The 14,470-nt window shown below is 47.2% G+C and overlaps 1 protein-coding gene across 1 annotated transcript in view; it reads right to left on the bottom strand.

Moving 5' to 3' along the window:
• The window catches only part of Ptpn14 (protein tyrosine phosphatase non-receptor type 14), a 142,001-nt gene that overhangs the window by 71,556 nt on the left and 55,975 nt on the right, over nt 1–14,470 (bottom strand). Inside the window, exon 3 of the mRNA XM_034513143.2 lies at nt 4,983–5,152. Within this exon, the coding sequence (XP_034369034.1) occupies nt 4,983–5,152 (170 nt within the window). The remainder of the gene's footprint in view (nt 1–4,982; nt 5,153–14,470) is intronic.

Genomic DNA, 14,470 nt, shown 5'->3' with positions numbered 1-14,470 from the left:
TGGGGGCTGTGCTCAGGCTCCTTCATCGCAGTTTGGTGTAAAGTGAAAATGTAGGACCTGTCAATCAACTATTTCAAGATGGCAACACAGAGCATAAAGCCCAGTTCCAAGCCTTGCTGAGTGTCAGGCCATGTGGCCCTGGCTCTACAGGAAGCACAACCACAATGCCAACCTTGTTTATGAGAGCCCCTGCCAGGTGCCCTGGATGTCAGACCAGTGGCAGAACATTCTCTGGGAAGTAAAGGCAGTTGGCAATACAAACTTAAAAAAAAAAAAATTCAAATAAACCTGCAATCCATCAGATAAATGGAAATGAATAACACCGGCCTGGAGTCACAGCTCTTTGGTGGTAAGGCACTGAGATCTGCCCATTCCTACATTCTAGCTGCCAAGCAGTGTCTAACATGGAATGGATACATGAAAGTAGGCACGTAGAGGAAAACAGGCTGGGGTGTGGCCCGGTGCTAGAGTACCTGCTCAGTCTGTAAAAGAGCCGGAGTCCAAACCCAGGTACCACAAAAGACTCTCCCTCAGGAAAGGAAAGCTGCCCGCCCAAGATCACGACTTCTTACAGATAGCCATCGTCTCTTATCTCATCACACTAACTTTGAAAAGAAGAAGAGACGACTCCAGTGTCAGCTGCACCTTGGCATGCTGTGTTGGGCAGAAACAATGCTGTTCTCAATAACCAAGAGAGCAGTGCCTGTCCCCAGTGGGAGCAGACAGGAGCGGTGCCCCTGCCAAGTCTAAATGCACGAGGAGACTCTACATCAGGGGGCTGGGCTGGGCTGGGCTGGGCTGGGAGGATAGCTCAGCAGTGAAGAGCAGTGGCTAACTCTCCCAAGTATGTGAGTTTGGTTCTCAGCACTCATGCTGAGGGCTCACAGCCACCTGTGAACTCCATTGCCAAAAGATGAAGCGCCCTCTTGTGGCATCAGTGGGCACCTGCACTCCTGTGCACAGACCCACACACATACACATGATTAAAAATAAATCTTTTAAAAAGTCTTCATTAGCTGACATGATAACATAGTAAAAGAACTCGGGAACAGAAAGTAAAGGAAAATGGAATTTAGTTGTAATGAAGTCCCTAAAAGAGACCCTCTGAACACCGCTGTAGACTCGGGGCACACACAAGACAGACCAAAACATCGAATCGGACAGAGTTACTATATCCAACCAAGGGAAAGACAATGCAAGCTTTGGGGGAGGCCGGGAAGAGGCTTGACTCAGTTCAATCCCCAGAGTCCATGGAAAAACTCCAGGCACAAGGGCACATACTATCAGAGACACAGACCCCTGGGATTCACTGGCCAGTCAGCCTGGCCTCATTGCTAAGTTCTGGGTCAATAAAACCCTGTTTCAAAAGAACAAAGTTGGGAGAGGGCTTGGTGGTGAACATGCATGTCAGGCGTGAGGACTAGAACCCCAGAACCCATAGAGATGCCCAGGGTATGTGGCAGCCCCTGCCCCTGTAACTCCAGAACTCAGAGGGTGGAGCTGGGATCCCTGGAGTGAGGGCTAGTCAACTAACCCTATCACTGAGCTCTGGGTTCAGATGAGCAAACCCTGCTTTAACGGATAAAGTAGGGAGCAACAGAAAAAGCATATGACATCAACTTTGAGCTTTCATGCATATAGACACGCACACACATGCACATGCATGTGCACGCCACACATGTGTAACCCACCACACATATACACATAAACATATACCTGAGGAAATAAAAGGTAGATACAACTAAGAAATGATACCCCAGGCTGTCCTGGCTGTTCCACAAAATGGTACACACATGAACGCTCATGCCATAACCCAAAGCGCCATTTTGTCTCATGTAAAGAAGTCAGGCTTGGCCTGACCTGGCTTTGCCCTCAATATGCCATAGACCCGCAGACAAGGGCACAGCCTCCCCATCCGGCACTTAGAGGAGGTGGGCAGTGGGGATATGATTTACGGAAAGGACACTTTGGGACACAGCAGCAGCCTAAGATAGAGGGCACTTGAAACAGCTCCCAGAACCCCAAGTCTTCTCAGTACTACCACAGTGCCCTAAGCACTACCTTTAGCAGGAGAGGAACTGGGCTGGCTACAGCTGTAGTTACACTATGCAAATTCTGTAGCGCGTTGACCACTAACAGAGAGACAGTCTCACCCTAGCAAACCAGTTACCTTGACAAAGGAGGATGTGCCAGCTGACCTCATTGAGGCAAACAGGAGTTCCTTTGTACCAGACCAGCACCCCACTCATCAGTGAGCAAATGCAAGAGACAAACACCCCAGTAAAAAAACTAAATAAATAAAAATCTGACAATTAATTATAAATTCCAGAAATGAGAATTTATAATTTGTCTTAAATTTACTCTTCAAAAAACTATTTATCCTTGGTTTAGTGTTCCTCTGTGTGTGTGTGTGTGTGTGTGTGTGTGTGTGTGTGTGTGTGTGTGTGTGTCTGTCTGTCTGTCTGTCTGCCTGACTTCCTGCCTATTATCTCAGATGTTTGGTGTGATTCCTCAGGAGTAACTCTTTGTTTTTTGAAAGAGTGTCTTCTCTGCCACCTGAGACATGCCATTTCAGCCAGGCCGGTTGGACAAAGGGCTCCAAGGATCAGCCTGCCCCCACCCCTGGGATTAAATGTAGCACATGCCTTGTCTTGTGTTTTCCATAAATGCTAGAATTGAACTCAGGTCCTTACTCTTGTGTGGCAGGCAACTGAGTTATCCCCACTCCCACCAACCCCCAATACCTTTTCCTTTAAAAGTGTGTTCTTAGTATTGGAACAGTGAAGAGGGACTTCTTTACTTGAAGAAAACCTGGAAAAGACCCAGACATCAATTCCAAGCTTGCCGCTGTGTGTGAGCAGCCGGCAGCTCTCCAGCTGCCACTGGCAATCCTTAAGTTGCCCAATAAAGAACTCTTCCACCTCACTTACAAACCATCTTTTCACCTTCTGGGCCCAGACAAATATGAAAACCATGTGTTTATAATGAATCTGTTGCTATGAAAACACACTGCAAAGAATCTTCCCTTTGATTGAGGAAGATATAAAGAGAGAGGATGCTCAGCAGGCAGGAGCCCCTGCTGGGGGAAACTCAGCCAAGATGGGAGAGAAGGAAGGCAGCCTGAAAGAAGTGTGCTGGGTCCCAGCAGGACCCGCGGAGCTAAGATTCTCTAAGCCCACAGAACACATCTTCCATTTGGGAGTGAGGTTGAAAGTTCCCAGTTTCTTAATCTCTTTACTCCTATGGCCTCGTGACTCATCTCCCATCTGTCTAGGAGTGGCCTAGCTGCTGCCAGCTTGTTCCTGCCCACGTCTGGAATCACATTGGGTCATTTATTTTTCCCTCCTTTGATTTTATAATTCCATGTTTTCTCCTTTTGATATATTGCATATGTGTGTGTATCTTTGTGTATGTGTGTCTGTGTGTGTGTCTGTGTGTCTCTGTGTCTGTGTCTGTGTCTGTGTGTGTGTGTGTGTGTGTGTGTGTGTGTGTACATGCATTTGAGTGAACATTGAGTGGAGGCCTGAGGTTGATGTTGGGTATCTTTTCACAGTCGCTCTCCACCTTGTGCTTCAGACAAGCTCTCTCACTGGGCCTGGAGTTCACTCCTCCAGCTAGGCTGGCTGACCAGACAGCCCCAGGGCCTCTCCTGTCCACCCTGTCTAGCACCAGGATTCACCACTGCCATTCACATGCTGTCCTTATGCTTTCGTGGGGCCTGAGCCTCCTTGCAGCCCTCCTTCTGATTCCGCTTTACGACCTCACTCAGGTGTTGCCTTGACCTTAGGCCTGACTTGTCGACTTTTTTCCAGTGTCCAGGCTTTTTCACTATGAAGAGATTCGCCCGCCGAGCATCATCTCCAGTGGGTGAGATGGGAGGATCTCAAACTAAGCCCAGAAAGCCACACTTTCCAATCACCGACCTCAGAACTGGCTGATGAACCCTGGATTCCCTGTCTCTGCCCACCCCTTCTCCCAGTGCTGGAGTTCCAGGCTTGTGCCACCACCCGCAGCTTACACACAGGTTCTGGGTGCCAACTCCCATGCTTGGGAACACTTTGCCCACTAAGCCATATCCACAGCTACCAACAACTTAAGTTCATTAAGAAGAAGGAAGAAGAGGATGAGGGGAGGAGGAAGAGGAAGAGAAGGAGGAAGAAGAGGAGCAAAGGCTAACAGAAACATCAAAATTTCAACCATGTCATCATTTGAGAACTTTACAATCCTGAAACCCACAAGGTGAAAATTAACGGCGCTCCCTCTGCATCCCCTAAGCATGTCAGAAGCATTCCCAAAGCCCTGATCTGAGGAATAGGGTTTTAAAAAAACAAACAAGTGTCCCCGGGCTTCCGGCTGCTCCAGAAATGTCCACTTGACCGGTGATTCCAAGGCTCCTTCACAAACATCTCTCGCCACCATGTACACCGCGCTGACACTAACAAAATGTTCTCGTTTTGCTCAGTGAATCATAAGCCATCTGAACTTTATGAACATTTGCAGTTCCTTCAAGGACACAAGATGGCCAGGCCAACCCGAGTCTCTGCTAAGGTGCTGACTTTCTGTTCCTGCTTATGTAACCCATGTGATCAAAACTCTTGCCCTCTCCCAAGTTTACTTCCATCTTTAGAAACACATTATTCCTCAAGTGCAGAGTCCAATGGAGTTTGGGGTGGGGGTGGGGTATACAAAACAGAATTAGCTTTTACTAAATTCTAGCACACCCATTTGACTATCCCCAACATATACTTCTTTGCTGCTTGACACAAAACTCACCTGTCTTAACAGGGATACAGGGAATGCCCGGCGTTAGCTACGTGGATTGAACCAAAATATTACTGTCGCATGGCAACAGGCAGACCAACCTCCAGCTACGACACCCACTCTGCTTCCTCACACAACTTAATCAACCAGCATCTCCATTTCACCGGAAGCCTCTTGGTTATCCACACCCTTATGGGGAACTGGAAGGGGAATATACCTACCTTGTGGCCTCCTGCTGGAGCCGTGACACATTTGGCACATAGAACATGACTCCAAAGAAAAGCAGAGGTTCATTAGCAAACTTGTCCAGATGTTTCTTCAGTGGCTTCTCCAGCTCCACCCATCTTGCCTGCTGGCTCTTGCTGAGAAACCAAAGGCCGAAGTAGTGTGTCTAGATAAAAGGGTAAAATCCCGTCAGTCTGTGCTTCCCACAGCAGACCCAAGACCACACGGAAAACAATCCTCCCCCGGGTGTGTCATCAGAAGCCTGAGCTCCTGGGCCTACATGCAAAGATCCAGCTTCTTCTATTTCCCAGCGTGGGACAAGCTAAAAGAAATCACATCCACTGCTACAACCACCTACAGAAGCAGTATTCCAAACGACTGTGCTGCTTGTGCCTGTGCGTCCCCGCAAACCTGTGTCAGATGAGGGGCTGGGGCAGACTGGGGACAGGGCTGACCTTACAGGAAAATATGAGCATCTGAGCAGAGACCAAGGTCAGCCTTGGTGTCCATCCTCAGCAGCCCACCACCTCTGTTTTCCACACAAGATTTCTCACGGAGAGCTGGGGTTCACTGAAGGACTAGACAGGCTGGCCAGTGGTAGCCTCTGGTCTCGCTTCCCCAGTTCTGGGATTCCAAGTGTTCCTCAGCACACCTGGCTGGGGCGCTGGGAGTTGAACTCTGGTCCTTGTGTTCGCAAGGAAGCACTTAACCAGCTGAGGTGTCTCCCCAGCCATGGGGCTGACTTCTTTCCTAAAATCAGAAGGACAACTCCCTGTCTGATTCGACACACGGCATCTACCATAGAGTCACTTCTTACTCGGGTCTGAAAACAAACCCTGGCAGTTGGAAGCTTTGCCAATGTAGAAACTTTTCACAACCTATCAGATTTTAACTAAAAAGATATGTGCTCTGTTTGTATCTTTATTATACATGAATTGTTATAGACTTCTCCCATATCATGCCTTGAGATTGGAAGGCTCTCTTCTCCACAGTTGCCCCCAAAGCCACTGGTGGCTCTTGGAAGATTACTTTGGCATTTGGTAGATGAAAGTGTGATGATCACTCTAAAACTTGACGCCTCAGCCAGCTTGGCTATGAACAACATGCTGAATGATTGAAACAGGTACCGTCACACACCCAATCACACACCAAAGACAATCCTGTCTTTATCTGAACATGTGCTAAGATTTCAGGATTAGTGCAAACAGATACACACACACACACACACACACACGCCCACTTCTGAAGACGCCTTTGTGTTTGATTAGAGCCTGGGCTGGCTTACAGCACACCTGGAGATCTGCCTTCAGAAGAATGTGCTCATTACCAAGTTTAATTTCCAAAGGCATTCTTTCTCAGTCCTCACTGCAGCTGGCCACCCCTCCAGTCACCACAGAACAATCCCTACAAAAATCGCCAGTGAACCTTGGTCCTGCTTTCCCAGCATACCCCTGGCCTACAAAAGCTGGAGCACACAGGCTGGCAGAGATGATTTTCTCAGCCAGGTTGAAATGGTTGCATCCCCCAAGGTGCTCCAAAGGGTAGGTTTGGGTCTATAATTTTCCCAAGCTACAAAATGCAAGACTGGGCACTCAACTCAAACAACACTGATTGAGCCCACTCTCGTACAGCTGTGTATGTCTTGACTTCTGTGAGTCCGTCTGTGTTTCCAACATGAGAGATGGCACAATTGACGTCCACAGGTCCCTACACAGAAGAGCTCTGAGGCTCATCTACCTAGATCTACCTCTCTCTCTCTTTCTCTCTCTCTGACTCCATATGTATGCAAAGGAAGGCCTAGACTCCCAGAGCTTTGACTTCAAGATGGATTGGCTGCAATTCTTATGAACATGCTGCAAAGAACATTGAGCAGCAGCTAAGATCTGCCACCCACATCCATGGCTCACAGAAAGCACATCACAAGGCAGGTCACCTGCCTAATTTTCACTGGCTCTTTTTAGTGTGCCTTGTTTTGCACCTCTGCACACTTCCAGCAGGGTATGGTGCCTTGTTGTAAGCAAAGAGCAAAGGAGACAACAAGTGCCCAACAGAAAGCACACTCTGAAGTCAACTTTTTCCCCCCTCTGTAAATTAATCGCTTCAGGTTAACCACAGATAGTAACAGAAAGCTGATAATGAATCGTTCTATGGACCATAGAATTAGAAAACACTGCCACGTAGGAGGGGAGGGCTAGGAGGTGGCTCTGCTGGTCACGTGCTGGCTAAGCAAGCATGGGGACCTTGATTTGGAGCCCTGGCACCCAGACACGGCGGCATACAGCTGTAATCCCAGTGCTGGGGAAGCCAGCCAGCCTAGCCAAACTGACGGACCCCAGTTAGTAAGAAATAAGAAAGTGAAGAGCAGCTGAGAAAAAGACATGATATCAACCTCCCGGCCATGTATGCACACGCTTTAAATATACAAAGAGGTGGAGACGACAGCCCAGTGGCTCACACCTATAATCCCGGCACTTGGGAGGCTGAGGAGAGAGGATCATGAGTTTGAGGTTAACCTAGGCTACAAAGCAATATCCTACCTCAAAACAACAAAGAACAGAACAAACCAGGAGTGATGGCGCGTGCCTGGAAGCCCGGCCCTTGGGAGGTGAGGGCCACAGGATCAGTTCCTGTTATGTTAGCTCAGCTACATAAGAGATGTAGGCCAGCCTAGGCTATGAGAGATTCCGTCACAAGCAACAACAATAAAACCACACACCGAAACAAACTAGAAAGGAAAGGGAGTCGGGCTAATATCAGCAACATAATGGAAGCCGGATTAACTACAGATAATAGAAAGGCCTTAAGAAGACATGAAAAATAACCACAAAGCAGGAAGAGGTTCTGCAACCCTCTGAAAGTCTGGTCCCAGGAACTTCTGGGACACTGAAGGAACTGTTGAGTCCTACTCATGCAGCTGCTGGGAACCAAAGACTCGAGACACAGGCTAAGTCTGGATCCTTTATGCTTCATTCAGTACCTGCCTGGAAAGGGCCCCAGGCCCTTCCTCATCATACCAACCTGAAGAAAAGGCCATACAACAGTCCCTTGGTGTGTTTTGGGGAGCTGAGAATGTTTACAAATAAAAACTGAGGTAAGCACTTAAGCCATGGCCCACAGTGATTTCTAGAACTGTGACTGTCCTTTTGTGAGCATGAGCAGAAGGAAGCTCACGTCTCAGGACTTCAGAGTGGACTAACCTCTCCTTTCACTAGAAGTACTGTCTACATTTGCACCATGTTTTTATGCTTCATCTGAATCATAACAGTCATTCAAAATTTTAATAGTCAAATTATGAAGGACAGCAACAACCACAGAAACAATTCAGTGATTTGGGGAGGAATTTTTTTTTTAAGTTTTAAAAGATGTATCTATGTAGTATGTTTAATTGCTTTGCATGCATGTGTGTCTATGTGTGCCTGGTACCCTCCGAGGCCAGAAGAGGGCATCAGACCCTCTGGAACCAGAGTGACAAACAGTTGTAAACTACCATGTTTGTGCTTGGAATCCGACCCAGGTTCTCTACAAGAAGAGCCAGTGCTTTTAACAACTAAGCCGTCTCTCTAGCCTGAAATCAAAATTTGTATTGCTAACTCCTTGCAGGGTATTCTTTTAACTCCCCTTCTTTCCATTCCTACACACTGAGATCACTACACCAGAGGGAAAACCACCATGAAGGGACATTTTACAGAGCACGTACTCCTGCACAACACACAAACACACACACATCACATGCACACGCGTGTGCACACATGTACACATGTATGCACAAGTGAACATACATGTGCACAGGACAGAGAGAACAATTTTGCTTATCTTGAGCCACAGTAAACGGCAAAGAGTTCTAAATAACAAAGCAAACCACCTCTAACGGAAACCGAATTTGTGGCATAAGCATTTGTCATTGCTGCTGCTGCTGCTGCTGAAATACAGTCTTTTTCCAAATAGTGCAAAGCAGTCAGTCCCCAGTGATTCACTATGCAATTATCCAATGAAACAGTTATAAAACTACTCAGGAAACTGGGCCCTCTAATAAAGAGGCAAATGAACAGGCATTTATGAACAGACAAAACTCACAGTCCACAGATCAAGGGAAAACGCTCAACCCTGTCTTACTGCCACAGATATACAAATCAGAACTACATTGGGGTTCCCAGGCATGCCCACTGAAAGAAGGATCATGGAAAAAAAGCTGGCAAGGGAGGGGAGGCCATATACACGGATGGCGGGGATGTCCTGATGGGGCTTCTGTGGAAGTCAGTGTCAAGGTTCCTCAAAGCAGGGAAACGTGTACTGCCCTATGACCTGGGATACAGCCACAGAAATTCGAGCCAGCACTCCACAGAGATGCCGATGGTGGCACACTTCACTCACTCCAGACAAGGTGTAGGATCAATAGATAAACCAATAAAATGGGTCAAGAAAATGTGTACACATAAACTGTAGAGTTTCACTGAGTCATAAAAAAGAATGTCTTTTTCAGAAACCAGATGGAACCGGAGAGCATATTAAGCAAGATAAACCAGACCCAGAAAGACAAATGTCACTTTGTTTTCATCTGTGACTCCTAGACCATGTATGTATGTACATCAGGATGTACACATATATGTGTGTGCACATACACATATATGTGTGTTTATACATAAATATGTATGTATATACACAATGATATACGGGCTCTGTGGCTATACTGAATTGGTTGAGTACTTGTCTGCGGTGTGCAAGGCCCTATGTCCAGTCCACCACCATGACAAGCTGAGTGGGGTCTCGCACCTAACCCCAGCATTCGACAGGTGGAAGGACCAAGGACAGGGAACAGGAGAAGGTGAGGGAGAGTGAACACAGCTGAAGTGCATAACATACTAAGAATGTCACTATGAATCCTATATCCTCGTACATGTTAATAAGAAATTTTAAAAGGTTTGGGAAGATGGGGGTTCCTGGTGTGGAATAAACTGTTCTTGAAGGTGCCTGTAGCACACCTTCTGTGACATTCTAATTTAAAATGTTGGGCTCTGTGATCTTATAGGAAGGAAGGTTCATTCATGAGATTTCCAGCTTTAGACTTAACCTATAGTCTCACTGAAGCTAGCTGTGTACCACACAACTCCTCGTGCTTGGTCCAAGGGCTGCCTCTCCCGCCAAGCACACAGCTGTGCACACCCAGCTTCAAGTTCAGCCCAATTTGGTTCCCCAGGTTTCACCACTAAACACTGCCACAGATTGTATGAAATGTGGCAGATGACTCTAATCAGAAACCACCTCTCCCATAACCAAAGGGACTTCATTTCTCTGAGGAAACGCCCAGAACTGGAGCTTTCTGTTTAATACACTAAATGTAAGCCAGGCCTGGCTGACTCTTGGGATAACCCTGGGCATAAACCTCCTGTTTAAACCCACAAGTTGATGCCTCCAGTTAGGCAGTAAAAACCAGTTCCCAGAAAGAGGAACTGTGATCTCTGAGTTGGTCACTTAAAACCAGCTAAGATGGAATGGTGTAGGGAGAACCACCAGAGGATGACATTTCCATGTGACTGCTTTCTGGATTTATTTGGAATTTTGCATCTTGACCGAAGAATATAATGTCCATATGTACTAAAATGTCAGCTAGTGTTTGCAGTGGCAGACAGGTGTGTGCCAGAGTCAGTGTTCATAGCAATGACTGTGAAAGATCCCAGGGAACGAAAACCTGCAAACTCAGTGGAAGACCCTGTTTGTGGCCTGAGTATGCAATGTCGCCATAAGCTTGTGTGTGTGAACACGAGGTCGCCAGCTGATGGCACTGCCTTTGAGAAAGTTGTGGAAGCTCAATGGAAGGCAGGCATGGGTCACTGGGGGTGGGCTTTGACATTGAAGGACATGTGACCAGCTCACTGGTGCTGGCATGCAGTCCTCCATAATGTACTCAAACCCTTCCAACATGAGCCCAGGCAAGCCCTTTCCTGAGTTGCTCTGCCGTTGCTGATAGGATTCCTTTCTATTGCAGTGATGGGAAGTAAGTCCCCGACCTCGCACATGGCGGGCGAGCAACCTACCCCTGAGCTCCGGCTCCACCCTTCCTCCATTCATTTATAATGAGATGATGTGTAACTGCACACACTGACTATTCATGGCAGAAGACTGTTGAGGGTTTGGTTGCTCTAGTTTTGTGAGCCGTGGCATGGCTTTAATGCCATCTGTGAGGGTTGCACATGCGGCCCTGGCAATTACAAGGGATTAAAGCCTTGATCTTAATGCAGGCATTCTGAGAAGGTAATCAGCCAGAAGCAAAAGTTTAGAATATCTTGTATTAAGCTCTAACAGGCTACCCGCCTCACCCAGCATTTCAGTTGTCAATCAAGACAGAGCTGGTATGGTTCCACCTCAGAGAAGAAAGGAGTTACGTACAAGCACTGAAGGCTTCTCTGGGACACGAGAAATACTTCAGACGCAGCCATAAAGCAGGCTCTGAGCAGGTCCTCCTGTCACAGTCCAGTGACTCTGGAAAATAAGTCACGCTATCCTCCACAGCTGGAGAACTGCAAGACCATCTTGTGTGCACCCGATCTCTGCACTCGGTAGTTCTGGGGACTCTAGAACACGTCTAACTAATAAGGGGCCCATCTGCATTCTTGTAGATAATGTCTTCATGGAAGTATAGGGAAACAAACTGCAGTTGTAATGGGGACCCACGAAGCCCATTGTGACCAGAGCCGAGAAAAACTTCCCTGCAAGGTATTGTGGCTCTTGCAGAACACACACCCAGCGGGGAAGACTAAAGAGGGAAGACTGAGCGATAACCACCTCTGTTTGTACTCAAATGAAGGCACACTTATCATTACATTAGAGGCCAGGCAGAACGCTAGCTAAGATTTCCAGTTATCATCTTCACAAGACAAGAAATCAATACAAAATTCAAAGACCAGAATCCACGCCCAGCCTCAGCAGATTCTTCCTCAGTACTGATCTTCAAAATGTTTTATATTTACTTGTTCTGTCCCTTCGTCCTTCCCTGTGTTTGTGTGTGTGTGTTTGTGTGTGTGTGTGTGTGTGTGCTTTTGCATACTCGTATGCACACCCAAGCATACTGTGCTGTGTGTGTGCCATGGTGTGCCAGTGAAGGGCAGGAGACAGTTAGCAATTGTCAGTTCTCTCCTCCTACTGTGTGGCCCCAGGGATCAAAATGTGGTCCTCTGTCAGGCTTGGCAGCAGGTGCCTTAACCCAGTGGGCCATCTTTTTACTTTTTTTTTTTTTTTTTTATTTGACACATCCTTAAACATAGCTGGGAACTTAACTAAGAAACTGTTTCCACCGGCTTGGCCCCTGGGCATGTCTGTGGGGCATTTTCTTAATGATCAACCCAGTGGGCAGTGCCACTCCTGGGTAGTTGGTCCTAAGTTGTATAAGAAAACAGGCTAAGCAATCCACCATGGAGAGCAAGCCAGTAAGCAGCACTCTGCTGTGGCCTCGGCTTCAGTCCCTACTCTAGGTTCCTGCCTCGGCTGTCCCAGATGATGGACAGTAAAATGTAAGATGAAACACACCCTCTCCTCTCCAAGTTACCTCCAGTCAGTTTTCACCACAGCAACAGAAAGCAAAGTAGAACCCATCTCATCAGCCCCTGTGCTGATCACTTTAACCCCCTGGCTATGGTTAAGCAGGTTACAGAATGGAAGCAGAGTCCATTGATGGGGAACGAGGATCTCCCGTCAATCAAACAGAAGGTCACAGCCGTTACCAAGTGCCAATAGATTAACGTCAATCAAACCACACACCTGTCTGTAACGTGAGCTCACCTTTCTTTGATGGAAATGTATGTCAGGTCCCTGTGTTGCTAAAAACCTTTACACGTTTTGAAAATAGAAAACCATGAAAGATTAATTAATTAGTAAGTTTGACAAATCGCTTGGGTGAAATATGAATTTGTGAAAGAAAGAGAGACTAAACTGGGCACAGGGTACCCACAAAACACAAGGCCGCAATGAGGGGGAAACCCTGTGTTCATCCCCTCCTGCTTCCAACTTTGTGTGGAAGACCTTCCCATTGGAGGCATGCGCAGAGTTTGCTCTCTCTCCTCTAATTCAGAGGAGCTGAATTAGAAAGGGGAGAATCTTGCTGCCAAGATCTGTCACAGGATGAAAGTGGGAGACCCGAAGAGAAAGTGATTTGCTCGGAGGTGACAAACTCATTGAGTGCATGTCAGCACAAAGCCAGCATGAAAGCTGAGCCCCACCTTAGCACTGAGCTGCCAATCACACAACAATGCACACTTGATGGGAGCCTCTGAACTGCTCCCTTTATCCTAGCTGAAGAGGTAGTTGTAGGATCATGGGAGTGGAGGGTTGCCCTTTGACCTTTTGCTGGTCAGGAGAGATGCCTTCACACACACCACACACACACCACACACACACCACACACACACACCCAACACAGCATGGGCAGATGCTCTTGACTTCCTCCTCTGCAAATCCAGCGCCTGTGATAAGAAAGACCTGTCATCTTTTCTACCTGAATGCCTAATCAGCCTTTAGGGCCACATTTAAAGTACAAAGGCATGCGCACGTGTGTGTGTGTGTGTGTGTGTGTGTGTGTGTGCACGCGTGTGCACCTGAGTGCCATGAATATATGTGTTCACACACAAGCAGTGTGTGTGGAGGCCAGAGGCTAACCTATCACAGCATCTCCAAGAGCCTTACTTTTGAAAGAGTCTTTCCCTGAATCTGTAGTTCAGCTTCAGCTAGACTGGCTGGCCACGGAATCCTGGGGACACACCTATCTGCCCAGTCTGCTTTACAGGCACACGCTGCCACACTTGACCTTTGATGTGAGTGCTGGAAGCAAAGTCAGGTCTTCACCTCCATCTTTGCTTCAAAGATCTTCGGCCAGCACTTCACCCATTGAGCCTCCCCTCCCCTCTAGGGCCCTATTCTCTTTTTAGGCAGGCTTTTACCCTCTGTCTGCAGGAGTCTGTGTACACACTAAGGGCTGGCACCATGGTGGCCCTATTGTGTGATTTGCTTTAGTGCAGGTGGCATTCAGTCTTTATCTAGCACCTGGTGAGATGCTGGAGCCTCCTGCTCCCGAGTGTCCATCAAGTCCTAAGGGAGTCATGCAGTATGACAGACATTTAAATGTGAGCAATTATGAATTATGGGACACAGTGCTCTACACTTTCAGGTGGGCAACAGGCCTACAAAGTAAGCTTCACCATTCCTTTTACCCAGATCAGGACACAGAGGCCCAGACAGCTCCTGTCATTTCTCCACAGTCACTCAGCAAGTGAGCTGCAGAGTCACAAGCAGAACCAAGGCCAAGACAATAAATCTACCTATGCTTATAGTTATTGACCTGCATATTATAATGATCCTAATACATATGAATGACCCATTAATTTAACATAACTAGGAAGGCTCAAAAATCGCTTCACTACCTTTCCAATGATATATAATTTTAATATGTTATATTTATATATAATTTTTATGAATTTAGATATGTTTAAATAGGTAC

Source organism: Arvicanthis niloticus, chromosome 10, assembly GCF_011762505.2.
Source record: "Arvicanthis niloticus isolate mArvNil1 chromosome 10, mArvNil1.pat.X, whole genome shotgun sequence".
Lineage (NCBI taxonomy): Eukaryota > Metazoa > Chordata > Mammalia > Rodentia > Muridae > Arvicanthis > Arvicanthis niloticus.
The sequence above is the reverse complement of the archived record's forward strand: the minus strand, read 5'-3'. Positions and strand labels throughout refer to the sequence as shown.